We start from the raw sequence: 19,271 nt of genomic DNA, 5'->3' as shown, positions 1-19,271 counted from the left end.
ATTCGCGATTGGCAGAGATGTTCATAATAGGAAAATATTTCTATACAACAATACATCCTGACAAGTCTTGAGAATTACTGGAGACTTTTAGATTTTTGTTGCTTTAAGCAATAATAATAATGCTTTGTGAACATAGCTTTATACAGTATTTAATGTGAGGTTAGAAAACTCAGCAGTTGATTGCATTGACTTAAGCCATTTTAGTGCCTAAGATTCAGCAATTGTCTATAATTCAAAGTGTTTATAGCAGGGGAATAATTTTCTCAGATACAAAGCCTGTGGCAGAGAAACTAAAAAATCCATGCTGTATGAATTCCTGGGGCTGCCTAATTCAATTCATCTTGGTTAAGTGACATAATATTTCCTCGCACTTTTGTTTTTTCTAAGAAAAGTAATTTGACATATTCTGTGGAAACATTTCTCTAGCATGTACTAAGAAGCCCCGGCTCATCAATAATGGAAGGGATGTGCAGTTTAATAAATGCTTTGCTTTGAATAGCGGATAATTGGAGTACTTACTGATTGAACTGCGAATGCTCAATCAATGTGTAATAGTGCTCACATAATGGACTTTCTTTACTTCCAGATATACTTGCGATTTTTGGACTATGAAATGCAAAATTCAAATGAATGTAAAAGGAATTTCGTGGCTGTGTATGATGGAAGTAGTTCGGTGGAAGATTTGAAAGCAAAATTTTGTAGCACTGTTGCTAATGACGTGATGCTGAGAACAGGACTTGGAGTAATCCGAATGTGGGCAGACGAAGGCAGCCGTACCAGCCGTTTCCAGATGCTCTTCACATCTTTCCAAGAACGTAAGGCACATTATGTATCATGTTGCACTGATGTGCCATAATAGCTGAGTATCTATTATGATCAAGTTAGTCTATACTAAATGTCTGTGTTTTTTTCTCTCCACCTCTGATATCAGTAAGAGAAACAAACACTGTTAGATGAACAGAAAAAGTAGAACCAGCACTACCCCAATAATAGTGTCTAAACCAATGCATGCAAAACTCACACATTATACAACAAAGAAAACAGAGGTATGCCATATGTCCAAGAAAATACATTCTTTATTAAATATAATTGCAAAATGTGAACAATGTCACAAACCATATCCAAACCAGAAAACAGCTCAGCAGTCCTGAAAATACCAGCTCCCCCTACTGACCACAGCCCAATTAGTTAGTATAAGTGTACACCAATGTGATTGACATTACCTTGGGACACAATTAACTCAGAATGGCACACGCAACCTAATAAACCAGAGTATGGACATCAACAAGATGTATAGTCCAGTCCCGGCTATACAAATCACAGTTAGATGAGTTTTTAGTGTAATTGATTTTAAGAACGAAAATACTGTACAGTCATTGACAAAAAAAAATAATCCACCCAAATAGAAATGTAGGATTGCTGGAAATCTCTATTGCTATCCTATAAAAAGGCTTTCTTAGGCTACATTTGAGTAATGTATCACAGTCAGAGCATTTGCATTAGATACACTGCATCTACTCCCTATCTAGTTCACATGCTCAAATGATCTCCGGCTTTGATATCTGACTGTCTTCTGAGATCTGAGTAAGAACATGTGTATTGGATACATTGTTATGGACATACAATGTATCCAATACACACGTTCTTACTCAGATCGCTAGCTGGCTTACAGAATGTGCCATTTTCTGCAAGTGTGACAACTGGATGCCTAGTTCTTTCCCCCTCCATCCACCTGCTCTTTTCCTCAATGGCCGTCACAGTCTGTAAGCTATCTAGCCAGTACATACAATGTATTCAATACACATGCTCTGACTCAAACTCAGGTGGCAGAAGTCAGGCATCAGTCAGGTGTCACAGTTGGGCATATGACACCATAAATGACTTCTTTGACTGATAAATGTTTCAGCTCAACCCCTGCCCTTTACACTACTGCAATTGAGCGCTCTCCACTATTTAAATACCGGTGGCACTTGTACCCCCCATTTTCTTAAGAATTGCCCCTCGCAATTGTTCCACTCATTCTTACTAGTAATAGTCAGAACATTAGAATCCTAAATACCATAACATTTTATAACTCGCCTATATTCACAAGTCAATATAATATCAGCCATGTGGATGTCTCGTTGTTATATGTTATCATCATATCAATGTTTTCTCAATATCAAAAATACATTTATTAATAGTTCAGGTTAAGTTCAAGTTAAACTTAAATGTTACCTTATTTATGTGGCCAGATCTTCTGTGCTCTTTGTAGCTTATTTAATTTACCTTTGATTTATTTTGTGTTTGTATTACAAAAGAAACTTCTACCTCCACGTATTGACATTTAAGATAATTTAATAGCTTTTGGTTTGTCCTAGTATTCCAGTGTTTAATAACATTGCACTGTTACAATACATCTGATCTGATATATTATGATCTTAACGAAGCTGAAGTTAATGAGGTCACTTGTTTGAGCTTTTGGTGCCGTAAACTAATACATTTAGCTTGTTTTCCACACAGCGGCTTCTAAAAAGTATTTATTTGACCTAAAGCACAGAATTTTCTTTCCAACTAGTCACCTATAAAACAAATCTATCACCCTGTAGGTAAAGTATATTGAGTCATAAGAATGTGTTTTATGAGAAATTCTCAATTTTATTGATATGCAATTAGGCATTTCTATGCACCTCTGGGCTTGAGTGAAGATGCACCAGATTTCAAAGACACAAGCACGGTACATAGACATGCTGAAGGCTGTCTATATAAGACACTTCAATTTGAAGAGCTAGCCATAGTCTTTATGTATCCAAGAACATGACACATACAAACATGGATTGTTTGTAGATCTTTTGTCTACCATGCACATTATGGGTTTAAGATAAGGACTGCCTTTGGTCATAATGTAGATGAGTTTGTAAGCAGTAAGCAAATTTCCAGGGTTGTATAAAGCAAAATAATCGTTGTGATGGTTGCCTTTGTTTTAAACACTAAGATACAAAGATCTTCACATTTCAAGACTGAACAGAAATTTGGACTGCGTTTAAGGACTTTTTGCATCATCTGCTGGTGAAAAATGATCTAATTAATAATCTCATAATTGAAGGAGTCGTTAGGGTTTCTGGACATCTGATAGCTTCAGTTCTATCCTGACACTAATCACCCTATCCTCATGATATCACCCTGGTCAGACCACACATGGAATATTGTGTACAGTTTTGGGCACCAGTGTATAATAAGGATATAGTAGAGTTGGAACGGGTGCAGAGGAGAGCAACCAAGATTATTAGAATGGGGGAACTAGAATACAATGACAGATTACAAAATTTGGGATTATTCAGTTTAGAAAAAAAAGACGACTGAGGGGAGACCTCATTACAATGTACAAATACCTGAACGGACAGTACAAGGATCTCTCCAAAGATCTTTTTATACCTCGGCCTCTGACCAGGACAAGGGGGCATCCTCTACGCCTAGAGGAGAGGCGATTTTACCATCACCATAGACAAAGGTTCTTTACTGTAAGAGCAGTGAGACTATGGAACTCTCTGCCGCAGGAGGTTGTTATGGCGGACTCTATGTACATGCTCAAGAGAGGCCTGGATGCCTTTCTGGAGAGAAAAAATATCACGGGTTATCGGGATAAAACATTTATTTAATTCTTAAAGGTTGGACTTGATGGATTTGCGTCTTTTTCCAGCCTTATATACTATGATACAATGAAATTGCTAGTCAGATGCCCCATACAGACTAATAGCACAAGTAAGGCCTTATGCACACTACAGTAATTGTGTGCAGTGAACTAGCCACAATAATGGGGGTGATTTAGCATGAATTCTGGAGTAATTTGCACCTGTAATGGGTTGCTCCACAATTATTAAGCATTTTAGATCATTTTCAGACAGTTTTCCAAACAAGACCATGGTCTCTGGGGAACAAGGCTTAGTATTTCAGTTAGAAACAGTTAGAAACTAGACCAATAATAGCTGGTCTAATGTAGACTCCACAGTCAAGTACTCCATATATGTCATCCAGCATGATTTAACTGGTGCAGAATACGACTATGAAGACTAAACCTACACTGGCCTAATCACAGTTTCAAAGGACATCAGCAATGGGATAATGGACTTTCTCTTTATTATCTCTTAAGGGCAATATCAAGATTGGTGGGTGTTTTGGTTCCTTAACTGCCAGCAAAACCACCCTTAAAGGGGTGTTCCCACAAAGACAAGTTTCTTATATGTACTTAGGATAACAAAATAACACATTCTCTAATTCACTGTTATCAACAAAAATGCAGCATTTCACAGTTATAACTCCAACCTGTCTCTATCAGTCCTGGTGTACACAATTTCAATTGCCCCTAGACACAATCCTGTAACTTGTGACTTAGGGTCGGGCCGCCATCTTGGATTCCTGTTTAACGCAATGCTGCTGAGATTTCTGTCTTTCTCTGCTCTGAACCTGTAGTCACGCCCCTGCAGTCCTAGCACAGAGTTTACAGACACTCATTGATTGCAAGCTACGAACTACAAGGAGATAGTTGATCTGGGGGTGGCAGTGTAAAAGTCAGCCTCTGTCTGTCATTCCTCTGTGTAATAGGCATCTCATGCATCTCATCATCTCTCATCTGTCTCATCTCTCTTTCTATGTGTCAGTGTGTTAGTACAATGTCAGAAGCCAGATGAAACTGTATATACACCTGTACCCTGATATTCTAAACACACTGTCACCCCACAGAACTAGATGGATCATAATGTATCTGCTTAGAAAGGTCCCACCCACACCCTGGGATTTTGCACTGAGCAGCCTAGGGAGTGATAGGAGCTAAAACAGTAATAAAACTGAGTAAAATTGTAAAGTAAGGGGTTAAAAAGATCTTTATTGTATAAACATTACTAGGGGATTGCAATTTGAGACTTTTCTTTGGTGTGAAAACCCCATTAATATAATCCACGAATGTAAATCACCTGTATTCCTCCATGCCCAACCATATCTCATCTTACATTCAGGCTAGAGACAACCCAACAGGGCACTGGAATCAGCTTTTAATTGTACAGTTTTCCTAAATAAACCTTCTTCTCTAATCACGTATATCATATAATTACTGCTGTTATTAACTGCTATATTTGCCTAAGCAAATATAACACTTTCTGTTTGCTCTCTGCTTCCTTTTTCAATTTCGTTTTCTAGCAATATTTTCTACTTACACAACATAAAAAACACATGGAAAACATGAAACTTACAATACAGTCCCTGCACCACAATAGATGTCTTGTGTGATCCAACACTGCCATCTGCTGTAAATGTCTTCCATTGCAACTTGTGGTTTTACTGTTGTATTTCATCCAGCTTCACTAATCCATCGAATATATACTTAATCTTGGTGTATTAATGCCTTACAGTCCTTACAATGAACATATGATGACAATCATTCAGAAACTCAATAAAATGTTAACTATTATTTGAAATTGCATCACCCTTAGACTTCACTGCACTTAAGTGATCAAATGAGAATAACCATTGGCTTACATTATATATATTGAATTTTAAAAATGTTGTAGTATCTGATCAGCACATAACAATATGGCTTAAAAGCCATTTATTTCCTTCTGACATGCCCACAGATTTCTCTGAGAGGCGATATTTAAATGCAGTGTCGGACTGGGTTTCCTTAGGCCCACTAGAGAAAATCAATTTGGGGGTTTACTCTTCATTATTCCAGGAAATATAAATTGTGGTGTTTTCTGATGGACCTCTGGGGTTCAGTATTGGGTTTAGCCAGGGCCCACAGGAGAATCCTCTGGTACTCTGGTGGGCCAGTCCGACGCTATTTAAATGACCTGGCCTATTAACCCTTATGAAACTCTGTGTACAGACCTGTATGGGGGCTTGTTTTCTGCTAAACAATTTGTACTTTCTGGCGTCAGTGCTTAATATTTCATTCTGGATACTGGAAGTGGGGAAAAAATTGCAGTGAAACTGACAAAAAACTAATTTGCCACATTTTTCCATTGGGCTCTGTTTTTACAGATTTCAATATCCACTCATATGCACATCTCCTTTATTCTTTATGTAGGTACAAACATGAATGTACTAAATTTATACATGTTAAATAGATTTTTTTAAAAAAAATTTGTACAAAAAAACCCCCATTGCAGTTAAACAATATTGCGCCACAATATACTATACCGCTGCAACGAATGAAAGATGTGGCAGAGCAGGAAGCAATAAGTTGACGGTTACCTCTGCACAAATGGCATACGGCTGATGAGGCTGGACAATGATGAGCAACTAATAGGTGGTGCAAAGCAGGACTCCACAGTTTTACACTGCACCAGATTTATCAATCGTTGCAGCAGAAAACTAGTCTTGTCTAACTCTGCAATGGCATATCCTGAGACCCATCCCCCAATCTGGTCTTGCCTATAACATAAAACATCTGTTGGTGCACCAGTAAAGTGAAAGTTTCTTTACCAATGAGATTGGATACGTTGCCTTTTCTCTTATTTCTTGTCTTTCTACTAAATGGGAAATGTGATCACTACCCTAACATCTGGAATGTGTTGGTGCCACTGAAACAATGGGGAAATGTATCCATATGAATCTGGTGCAGTGTAAGACTGTGGAGTCCTGCTTTGCACCACCTATTAGTTGGTTAGGTGCCTGTAACAAAATATCGTGCACATTCATCAAAATCAAGCATGGATAAATCATTGACACTTACCTATAGATCCAGACACTGTGGCCAATCTTCTTATATTTGTTATCCATGGTGTACTTCCTTCTAAAATTACATTTTAGATTAATACATTTTAGATAAGAAAATATTTTTCCTCCATCTCAAACATGTGGAAAACCCAGTCCTAGCAGCATGGATCCTCAATTCACCTGCGTTGAATCACACCATCAGCATTTCACGATTATGCATTAAGGACGTATTCACGTCTGGGACACATTGGAGGAGGAGGAGATGAATGATGTATTCTTTTCAATCTAATGAAATGAAACCGTTTTTTACTGAAACATTTGCCTGGACCTGAAGAAGCTGGGTCGGGAAATGCTGATGGTGTGATTAATAAATTCTCGCCCATTTGTCTTTTAGGAAAAAACATAGGTAGGAGGGCACTATTGAGTTTTTAATTTAGAAATTAACTTCAAAGTGTTGCTTGGCAACAAAAACTATTCTTCTATTCTGTAAATAATAATAAATGATTTATGGTTTACTGTTTTTATCATGAAATTTTACTTTTTCTATGATTGTTTTTGCCTTTTGCAATGAAAGCATTTTTAAATGTACATGAAGTAAACATAAGTATGACTCTGTTTTAATGTTTCTTTCTCCTTTCAGCTCCATGTGAAGCAAATTCATTTTTTTGTCATAGTAATATGTGCATTAATAATACATTGGTCTGCAATGGAGTTCAGAATTGTGTATACCCCTGGGATGAAAATCACTGCAAAGGTAATACATAGAGTATAAACTGATTTTTGCTGCTCAATATGTCAAGTAGAAAGAATTGTTAATAAAAAAGAAGGTTCTTTCAGTGGGTTAAAACCTCCTTTCCAGGAGCAAGGATAGGATACAATGGCATTTGAAAACACCAGTGGAATCCCATATACCTAAACTCCCCAGCAGCCTTCCTTAATCACAAATGAAATGTCCAGCACCAGGCTGGCATCCGTTCGAAATTTGCAGCAGAAGCCTCCTCTCAGAAATGAAATGTCCAGTAGAAGCCTCCCCATAATAATGAAATGACCAGCAGAAAACTCCCCATAATAACGAAATGTCCAGTAGCAGCCTCCCCATAATATTGAAATGTCCAGTAGAAGCCTCCCCATAATAAGCAAATGTCCAGCATGCTACCTTCACAAACAAAATCTTCAGCAGCAGCCTCTCCTCATAAATCAAATGTCCAGCAGCTTCCCCATAATAATAAAATGCCCAGGAGCAGCATACCCTCATTATTGGAATTTCCAGCAGCAGCCGCCCCTCATTAATGAAATGTCCAGCAGCCTCCCCTAATAATGAAATGTCCAGCAGCAGCCTCCCCTCCTTAATGCAATGTCCTGCAGCCTCTCCTCACAAATGAAATGTTCAGCAGCCTCCCTCTCAAATGAAATTGTCAGCAGCAGCCTCCCTTCACAAATGAAATGTCCAGCAGCCTCCCCTCTCTACTGTAGTTTCCAGACACAGCATGTTCTCACTATGTTTAGCAGCCTCCCCTTACTAATGAAGTGTTCAGAAGTAGCACCCACTCACAAATGAAATGTCCAGCAGCCTCCCTTAAATAATAAAATTCCAGCAGCAGCGTTCCCTCACTATTGACCCCAAAAGGCCCCTTGTAATATATATTTTAAAAAATTATCTCATTATATACCTCCCGCACCCAAGCCATCCGGGGGCTTCCTCTTCATCTTCGGGTCTGTGTGAAAAAGCTCTTGATTTCAATTATAGATTCCATTATAGTCCCATCTATTAAGACTCTAGTCACTGTGCTTCCTTAACACTGTACTCGTTAACAGCAGTCCCATAGAAGAGGAATTGACAATGTCCCTTTCAAGAAAGAACCATGTTCTTATAACACTTCCAATGACAGAGCCCTTAAATGCATGGGAAGCACAGTGGGTTTGAAACAGTGGCTGGTACACTAATATGTGTAGTGTTTCTATGCATTTTTTCTGTATTAATAAAATTTTACTGGGACTCATGGCTCCAGTAACTGGGTGTTGTTTTCCTGTGCGGTCATTATATAGCATCTCTCCATATAAATGCTATATAAGCCACGGGCCATGGCTGGCCTACTTTTATTTTATACTGCTCTCAGACTTATGAACCCTCCAGAAATCCATATTTGAAAAAGGTCTATATGACTGAAACATTACAGATGGTCCCTTACTTAAGGACAACCAACTTAACAATGACCCCTAGTTAAAGACGGACTCCTCTGCCCACTGTGACCTTTGGTAAATCTCTCTAGATGCTTTACTTTGGTCCAGACTGCAATGATCAGCTGTAAGATGTCTGTAATGAAGCTTTATTGATAATCCATTACAGCAAAAAATTTTGAAACTCCAATTGTCACTGAGGCAAAAAAAATTGTCTGGAAATACAATAATAAGATATCCAGTTTTGACTCGCATACAAATTCAACTTGAGAACAAACCTATGGAACCTATCTTGTACATAACCCGGGAACTGCCTGTATAATTTTGGATTGCCATCAAGTGTTTCTGCACATAAAAGAAATATACTGTACTCCACTGCATAAAATTTGAGGTCCCAGTGATTGTTGGATAGACTCATGAGTCCAGTGTCTGGTGGCAGCTGCAAAACTGGAATGGCGAGCAAGAGTGGAATAAATATGTTTAATGTTGTATTTTTTGCCCCTTCCTATCCTCCAAAGGCTTTTCCCATGTCACTGGCAAAATCTGTCTGGCATATTGCTTCTGCTAAGACACAAGGGTCGCTGATGAATATTGTGTGCAGAGGTGACATATACCTCCTGATTTATAAGCCTGGAAGTATACTTCATTAAATCAAAACATTTTCCTTTTCATGTCAATGACATTTCTCTTTGATTTTATTATCCAACAGAAAAAAGAAAATCCAACCTTTTGGACCAGCTCACAAATACCAGTGGGACAGTTATAGGGGTCTCTTCTTGTATTGTTATCATCCTCATTATTATCTCTGTAATAGTACAGATCAAACAACCTCGTAAAAAGTTCGTCCAAAGGAAGGCAGACTTTGACCAAACAGTATTTCAGGAGGTGTTTGAGCCTCCACATTATGAATTATGCACTCTTAGAGGTTCGGGAGCTGCAGCAGACATTGCTGATGTTGCAGATGATTTTGAAAATTACCATAAATTACGGAGATCATCTTCAAAATGCATTCATGACCATCACTGTGGATCAAGCACTAAGGGCAGCCGTAGTAACCTTAGTACAAGGGAAGCACCCTTACTAACAGACACACCAAACCAGCCTGCTAAGCCCAATCTACAGCCTATGAATAGAAGAAATATCCTGGTAATGAAGCATAGTTATTCACAGGATGCCACAGACACATGTGACATTGATGAAATTGAAGAGGTTCCCACTACAAGTCACAGGCTATCCAGACATGACAAATCTGTCCAGCGGTCAGTATCAATAAATTTTTGATGAAGACATTTACTTAAGGACTTGCTCGTTCCTCCAAATCTTTACTTTCATATTTTTATGTTTCATCATTCATTTCATTACCTTTTTGTTTTTATGGAATTTTTTAAAAATATTTTAGATAATGTAAAAATATAATAGTATAAGCTCATTCTTACTTACAATGAAGCATATTTTATCATCTCATGAAAGATTTCTAACAAACTCATTGATTCTAAATTCTAAATGATAATGCACCCATAGATGGTAAAACTCTTACTAACCCTCCTTCCTCTGTGAATGCTTCTACTTCAACTACCAGATTGCATTTTTTACTATCTTGAATTTTGTCATGCCCCTAACATGCATGCAATATTACATTAACATATACAGTATGTATGAAACAAACAGAATTGTAGTTATTATAACCAGTTCTTCAAAATACAACTGTTGATAAAATATTACTAGATATGATATGCGGTTCTATTTTATGAATCAGTTAAAAATCTAGCAGAACATTTTAATAGAAAAACAAGCAAAAAAAAAGAAAAAAAAACCTTTTTTTATGTAATGCATACTGAAAGACTGTGAATAGGATTTGTATACATATTGTCAGGGATATAATCGCTCCATATACCATTGGATGTTATAGCACTACTTGTATGTTTATTGGTGTTTGTATTGCATGCATTCTTGTGCTTATGTGTTTGTTTACATGCACTACATGCTTTCTTTGCACATTAAAATCACTAATATCTCTCTAAACTCTTCTCTTGTTTTAGTGTGTTTTGCATGCCTGTGTATATTTTTGTACTGTGTGATGTGTTTTATATGGTTATTTTTTGACGTAATCTGTTTTATGCAAACACATTGAATGAAATAGCCATAACATTCCAGGTTCTGCCTCATTGGGTCTCTAAACAAACACGAAACTGAATACAACACAACTAGGGTATGAAAAGCAGAATTAAGGTAAGGCAGTATGTGGCATGTCTTGAATTAATATTTTCTCAATATTGATACGATCATTAAAGGGACGCTAACATGTAGAGAGAAACTAATTATATTTTGTTGATCTTGTATTGTGTATGAAGGATTGCAATTTAGTATAATGATGTAGTTCTATATTCTGGGAGATTCTCCAGTATAGGGAAAAAGAACTTAAAAATCTCTTCAAATTACTTGTAAGGAGTCTCAAGGTTGGAGGAGAGTCACAGTGGCCTGTCCACTCTTGCCTTGAATTTAGTTCCTTGGGTCTAGTAGGTCATTTGAATACAGTGTTCCAAGTTCTCTTTCCTGTATAATGCAAAATATTCCAGAATATAGAAGGATGTCATCGTGAACCTTTCAATAATAACAAAGGCGTAAATACTCAAAACAAAGCTACTCAGCTCCTGCTGCTTTACAACATACTGTCTACAGTAGTAGACTCACTAGTTGAGCTCTGAAAAAGCATCTTCTCAAAGACTAAGATAAAAAAACAGTTATCCATTTTCAGCAAATGAATGTGATTGGTTGTGTGATGAAAAATTATACAATTTTTCAATATATTTTGTCTATTGATTCTCTCTGCTTGTGGTCATTCAAAGTTTACCCCCTATACAATCAGTCCATGGTCATGTGATGGTTACACAGATTCACAGCTCATTGCAATACAGACCTGTTATACTGCATTTTTAGACACGGACCTGTGTCACATGACCATCAACTTTTTCTTATTAACATAAAATAACCAATGAGTAACAGCAAGCAGAGATCTAAGAAAAACCCAAGGAAGTAATACAGAATGTATATTGCTGAAACAGGAAAACTCCTTTAAAGGGGTTGTACCAAGATGTATGTTTTTCCTAATCCACTGGATACCATAAACAAGATGATCAGTGAGAGTCCAACTGCTGGACCCCCACCTCTCATGGGAATGAACCCCTACCAATCCAAAGAACAGGGATCACAAGCATTTGTCCTGCTGTTTCATTCATTATTTTGGTAGTGTCAGAAATTGGCGAACACAGCACTTGACTATGTACATAGACATTGATTGGGAGTGCCATGGATAGCCGATAGCTTGGCAATTTTTTCAATTCCGATCTTATTGAATGGAGCACCATAACACATGTTTGACTTGCCCCTCCATCTACTAGTCAGAATGGGACCCTCAATCTCCTTATTGCTTTGGGTTCCGTTCTTGTGATCAATTCTCACCAATCAGATTGTTATCTTCTATCCTGTGGATAGGGATTAACATGCCAACTTGGTACAACACTTTACTTTACATGAAACAGAAGAATAAGTTGTATGTTTTTCTCTCGATTTCATATATACAAGCATTTTCAATGAGACATGATAAGCTCCCTGTTGCAACAGACATAAGATGACCATTAGTAAAATACTCAAAATTATTACTGATAATAAATCGCCTTATCTAATTATAATTATTGTAATATCCTCAGCCTCCCATTATGTTGTGATTTGAATTACTTAAATTTAATAACATTTTGTGTAGACAGTACATTTTCTTATATTTAGACATGATAAAGTTTTTTTTTATATCAATTTTCTGTGACTATATTGTTTAAAGTAGAATGTGTGTAGTGTCTTTTTTGATTGATACAATCTTGAACGGTAATAACATGTCTATATTTTTTTTCTTTCATTTTTAGGATGGCCTGTTTAATTATTTATTTTGCTTTCAGAGAAGAATTTTTACAACTTTAGGACATAAATGAGTATGTTCCATAGATAATTATTTCACCCATCTTCAGAGAGTGGACTCTGTTCTAAACTCATTCCACTGCCTTCTTACTATAGGATATACAGGCATTCCTGCCCTCAACACCACGTTCTCGCTACTCAATGACATTGTTGTAATTTGGTTGCTGGCCACCAAGTGCTCCTTAGTTTTTAAATACATTTTGAAAAATACTGGATACTTGAAGAAGAATCTAGTTACTGATTGCAGAATTCCCAGCAGTATTTGGTATTTTACTTTTGAAGAGGTCATTTTTTTTTTCGTTTACAGAACAAAACTGATGTGTAAAATAACCCTCAATAAAATTTCTTAATTTGTGTATTATTTTTCATTTTACTAATTACTTGAAGTGTTCCTAAATTTTAAAATTTATGAATAAATTTAATTAAAAAAAGACCATGACATTACTATTATTACCTTAACAGATATCCCATAAAGAACAATTGATTAAAATATTAAGTGGCAATAAGATGTTTTCTTCTGTCTTAATTGATATTTACTGTTTTGTTTCATAATTTTTTGGTCAAACGTTATTGGCATTTGCAAAAGATTTAAGTTGGTATTCTGTGTACTAAATGGCTAGACCAAATTGCTAGGTGCTGCTTTTCAGTCTACTGTTGTAATTCAGAATCTGGAGCAGGGAAAGATATGTGTTATTAAACCTTAACAAAATGCATGAATTATCTTTTGTTAGCATCAATGCTTTAAATTCCCTTTTTGCTTGCATATTATTTTTTAATTAAAGAATCAATACATTATATGATATATAATTATTCTCAAAAGCTCAAAATAGTTTTATTACCCATCAAATCTATTTTTGAGCTTATAAGAAGGCAAAATCTTGAAAATTCTAAATAATTTACTCTCGCTGTTAAATAGATAAGGCTCTAATGTCTCTCCGTAATTAACTAAACATTTTATTATTCACATTACACTTTTATTTTAATGTACAGTATTGCAAATGAAACCATACATTTCCAAGCAAAGGAGAACTTTCAATGGGCTTGTGTTAAGAATATGAATGAAGTATTAAATATACTTGTTTTTATGTTATTTTTTTAAATAAACTAACAAAATGCATATTGTATCCTATAATATGTATTAAAATTTACTTTAAACAAAATCTACAAATGCTGATCTTGATGACTGATGAATCTTTTAATGTCTTTGAGTTTTTAGATTATTAGAATAAAAAATGACATGATTTGATTTTGGGCTGGGAATAAGGGTTGTATGATGCTTCTATTTTATTAACAGCATTTGATGTAACCAGTTGAGTTTTTTCTAGGAAATTTTTTTTGGATTTTTGGAAATGTACTGGTATGCCCAACACAGAGGCATGAACGATTCTCTTCCCAATTACATGATTGAAAGGGTTAAAGTGCCCTATAATGTAATAACAATTACATACCATGTTATGTTGTTTTGTAGGGTAAAACATGAACTGATGAATAAACTTAAATTAAACACGAGGATTAGCCCATTTAGGACTGCCAAGGCTTTCTATAACCTTAATAAACTATTCTGCCCTGAGGCAGAGAGATGCCTTCTCGGTCAGGCCTAAAACTTAACTTTTAATAATTAAGTAAAATTGTAACTTAAACTAAATTCACACACATTTTTAAAACTGCAGATGAGGGTTGCAGATAATGGTATGGTGTCGCCTGTGAGGTGAGTATCAACTCAGAATATATTGTATGTTAGTCGATCCCTGCAGTGATCGTACTCATTTGCAACCACACACTTGCGCTTAAAACACACACTCTAGCCCCCCCGACATGTTTCGCCGGTTAGACCAGCGTCATCAGGGGATCGGGGCTACTGTGTTTTAAGCGCAAGTGTGTGGTTGCAAATGAGTACGATCACTGCAGGGATCGACTAACATACAATATATCCTGAGTTGATACTCACCTCACAGGCGACACCATACCATTATCTGCAACCCTCATCTGCAGTTTTAAAAATGTGTGTGAATTTAGTTTAAGTTACAATTTTACTTAATTATTAAAAGTTAAGTTTTAGGCCTGACCGAGAAGGCATCTCTCTGCCTCAGGGCAGAATAGTTTATTAAAGATGAATAAACTTAGGCACTTTCTGCTGTTACATCTTCTAACTCTTCTATGACACATTTATTAAAATATTCTAACACCTTAGTTGGTTGTCTATTGGTCTTGCACAATGATATTTCTAGTTGAGCAATTTAAGCATTAGTAAGCCCACTAAAAAAGCTTCCTACTCTCAAAAGCCAGAGTAATATTGTTTTTCACTATTGCCCCTTGCAAAAGTGCTTAGGCCTGGCAGCAAAGGTCCCAAGGGTACGTGTGCCAGTGCACAGCTAATACAGCCTTGAACAGACCTGACAACACCAGAGAGTAAATAATACCCTTTAGACAAAGGATTAAGACTAGAGATGAGCGAGCACTAAAATGCTCGGGTGCTCGTTATTCGAGACGAACTTTTCCAGATGCTCGAGTGCTCGTCTCGAATAACGAGCCCCATTGAAGTCAATGGGAGACCCGAGCATTTTTTTAATAAAACTGAACAGTAAAAGAACAGTGCAAAAAATTTTTTTTCAGATGTTTGCAGATGTTTTACTTGTAAGAACACATTGAAATAACACTATTCTTCACTTTGCAGGTGTTTGCGCGTGTCTCCCGCTAAGTTAGGAGATGTGCACGAACATCTGGAATGTGAAGAATAGTGTTCTTTCAATGTGTTCTGCACTTAAATGGTCCTGTATTCACAGTTTTTATTCTATTCTTCACATTGCAGGTGTGCGCGCGTGTCTCCCGATAGGTTCGGAGATATGCGCGCACACCTGCAAAGTGAAGAATAGAATTAAAACATTAAAAACAGTGAATACAGGACCATTTAAGGGCAGAACACATTTAAATAACACTATTCTTCACTTTGCAGCTGTGCGCGCGTATCTCCGAACCTATCGGGAGATACGCGCGCACACCTGCAATGTGAAGAATAGAATTAAAACATTAAAAACAGTGAATACAGGACCATTTAAGTGCAGAACACATTGAAAGAACACTATTCTTCACATTCCAGATGTTCGTGCACATCTCCTAACTTAGCGGGAGACACGCGCGAACACCTGCAAAGTGAAGAATAGTGTTATTTCAATGTGTTCTTACAAGTAAAACATCTGCAAACATGTGTAATATTTTTTTTTTACAATAAAAATACTTTTATTCAATTTATTTTATTAATTTACTGCTCGATCTCGAGCCGGCGAGATACTCGTCCGAGTAACGAGCCGGTCTGAGTATGCTAATACTCGACCGAGCAGTATACTCGGACGAGTATACTCGCTCATCTCTAATTAAGACCAGGATTGAGCCAGACAAGAATGGGTAAATCCAAATAGGCAGGCAAAAGCAAATTTGAGGGCCAGGAAAGCACAATACTCAAGGAAAAAACTGAAGCTTTAGTTACAGAAGTCATCAGTTAGGCAAGGGAACCTTTAAGTAAAGGATTTTTTTAAGAATTAACATTAACAAAATTAACAATAGTCCATCCCAGGGCCATAACTAATCATGTGTCCTGCCATAAGAATTCATTTTAGGCTCTCCCCAGGACTAATCCCCTCATTTATTATGATTACATAAAATCTCCAAAAAACCCCCACACCGCAATAACAAAAACTGAAAACCTTAATAATAATCATAGCCCACATTTGGAGACAGACATGGCTCACTGACACTCTGGAGCAGCTCCCTCATTTATTTTAATTCATTATATGACCCTATATTATACAAAGAGGAAACTAACCCCAATTATATACATCAGCCTATCCATACGTATATAAAGAGAACCTGTTACCATCAACCCCACCCCACCACAATCCTCACACAGTACATTTTTGCTGTCTTTATACATGTGACTCTACAAATGTCACTCAGTACCTTTTAGATGTCTTTATACATCTTCTACTAGTTCCCCTTTGGAGCCACCATTCTTCTAAAAAAAGACCTTAATTGATGTCCTCTGTACCACTCATGGTGGCAGGAGGCTGCAGCATACAGTCAGGCTATCCTGCCCTCTGCACTGGTGAACACTGCTAACCCAGCCCCTTCCCTCATGAATAAGAGAGACATGTGACTCTCAGAAGAGAATTAATTAGGGCAGGCGAAGGTTGATATCTCTTCATATAGCCAGGTTTCTCTTAGTCCCCACCTTTCTGAAGGAAAGCTGATGTAGCAGTGCTGTGTCACACACAGTCCCCACCTCTCTATCTCTCTCACCTTCCAGCAAGAACAGTGTAGAATGACCTACAGCCCCTGTAGAGGAAAGTAAAGGAAGCTGTATATTTCTGTAGTTGACTATTGGCAAACGGCCCCTAAGTACTAGCTCCATACAGCAGTATGTGGGAAGCAGTGAAACCTGTCAATAAGTAACAGAGAAGCAGGGCAGTGCAGTGAATATTGACTACACATGACTCACTTACTGTGATTGGACTCACATCAGGTGAGTTGCATATAAGTGTACAATCTGATTTTTTAAACCATTAGAAAACCAGATAGAAACCATTTAGGGATAAGGGGAATATATAGCAGCTGAAAAAAAATATTTTTACTTACCCTCCCCTGCTCACATGTGTCTTAATGAGCTGCATGTGCAGGAAACAGCCTCATCCAAGTCAATCCATGATCAATTAAAGGGGCTGCTACAATTGATTATTTTACATCCACAATAATATTTGATAGGCTGATTTTACTATGTTGTTATGTTGTTATTGAAGGATACCTTTTCCTTAGAATACGTAGTGAGGGCATTCTGCAGACTCCCTGGGTTAAGGGACTTACCCAACCCTTCTGTTTTTGATCAGATCCTTTTTATTAATCTCCAATCCAATTTTTGGAGCACAGAAAGCCGACAGAACTAGGAGGAAAAGCCTCCTGAAAAAACTAAATAAAATAACAAGCAAAAGACAAAAAAACCCTCATCCCACCAATCAGTTCACCCTATCACTAATTCACCCTATCAGTTCCCCCTTCCAATAGATTTAATGGCTGTACCAGCAGCCACAGAAGACATAGCAAGAGTACCAGAACATTTAATAGAATATCCTAAAGTAGAAACATGAAAGTGTATAAAATACATTAATCGGATTCTCACAAGGACCTGTATACTTTCACATTACATCCCTTCATACAGTTATACAAAACATCTAAAAAGGGCTCCCAATGGCAAACAGAGCGCCGCTTTCCTGGATTGGATTTGTTTGTACTTCTGTGTCTTGAGTCAGACCTTTGCAAGCTCTTTGGATTTAGTCCATTTTTTCATAGTGTCGCCCTTTTTCTTTTGTGCACACATATACAGCATTTATACATGACACACACATACTGACCAACACAGAGCATATTTACAGCCATACATTTATACACTTATAAACACATATGTTTATATATACTCACTCTCAGGGAGTCTTATTATCCCAGGACGGTGTCAGAGGCCACAGATCTGTCCAAGTGACTGCTGACCACTTGGGAGAAGTAGATGGCAGGAAGTAGAGATGAGAGATCCGGACCTGTTGTTCTGCTGTTTGCTCCGCCCTTCCCCATTATTTCTTCTCTGAGCTGTCGACTCATGTGTGTACTGTGGAAGATGTGCACTGTTATTTACATATTTTGCTGTACAAAGTGCAGCATAACATTTATAATGGTGCACATCCTCCATTCATCCTCTGTAACACTGTGGCTGCTACAGCTGCTTCCACTGTAGTTATGTCCCTGGTAGTAGTTCTGGATACCTTACCCACATGCCTCACATGTGGATTACTTTGGGGTCATCCCAGATTATCAAATCAGTCTTGTTCTAGAAAAGGGTCAACCTCATACTTAGACTTTGCTGGCCTAGGGAGTTTATGTAATTACAGGCAGTCCCCAGGTTACGTACAAGATAGGTTCTGTAAGTTTGTTCTTAAGTTGAATTTGTATGTAAGTCAAAACTGATTAATTTATAATTGTAACTTCAGACCAAATTTTTTTGGTCTTTGTGACAAATGGACTTTAAATGTTGGAGTTGTCATAAGAACCAGTATTAACAATAAAGCTTAATTCCATACACCTTTGATAACTGTTATAAGTGTTTATTGTAGCCTAGGGCTAAAGTACAGTAATTTACCAATTACCCAAGGTCCATTTGTAACTAGGGATTGTCTGTAAGTCTGGTGTTCTTAAGTAGGGGACTTCCTGTATGTATCTAACAGCAACTGATCAAGTGTGGCTATAAGGCCTCTTGAATCTCCTGATGACTCTATATGTACCAGTATTGGGTATATCATAATGTCCCTAACCTCACCATTCGTTTGTTTCTACCATGCATGCCTACATTGAAGAAACAGGTAGAAGTAACGGTGTGGTGGGCCAAACAACGCTTGGAG

At 37.3% G+C, this 19,271-nt stretch overlaps 1 protein-coding gene across 1 annotated transcript in view; it reads left to right on the top strand.

Annotated features, from left to right (window-relative positions):
• Positions 1-14,328, top strand: part of NETO1 (neuropilin and tolloid like 1) — a 93,534-nt gene extending 79,206 nt beyond the window's left edge. Inside the window, exons 7-11 of the mRNA XM_072152316.1 lie at positions 587-815; positions 7,331-7,444; positions 9,578-10,127; positions 11,023-11,097; positions 12,786-14,328. Of these exons, the coding sequence (XP_072008417.1) occupies positions 587-815; positions 7,331-7,444; positions 9,578-10,127; positions 11,023-11,083 (954 nt within the window). The 3' untranslated portion in view covers positions 11,084-11,097; positions 12,786-14,328. The remainder of the gene's footprint in view (positions 1-586; positions 816-7,330; positions 7,445-9,577; positions 10,128-11,022; positions 11,098-12,785) is intronic.
• The last annotated feature ends 4,943 nt before the right edge of the window (positions 14,329-19,271 follow it).

Source organism: Engystomops pustulosus, chromosome 5 (genome assembly GCF_040894005.1).
Source record: "Engystomops pustulosus chromosome 5, aEngPut4.maternal, whole genome shotgun sequence".
Classification (NCBI taxonomy): domain Eukaryota; kingdom Metazoa; phylum Chordata; class Amphibia; order Anura; family Leptodactylidae; genus Engystomops; species Engystomops pustulosus.
This window is presented reverse-complemented; position numbering and strand designations above follow the sequence as displayed.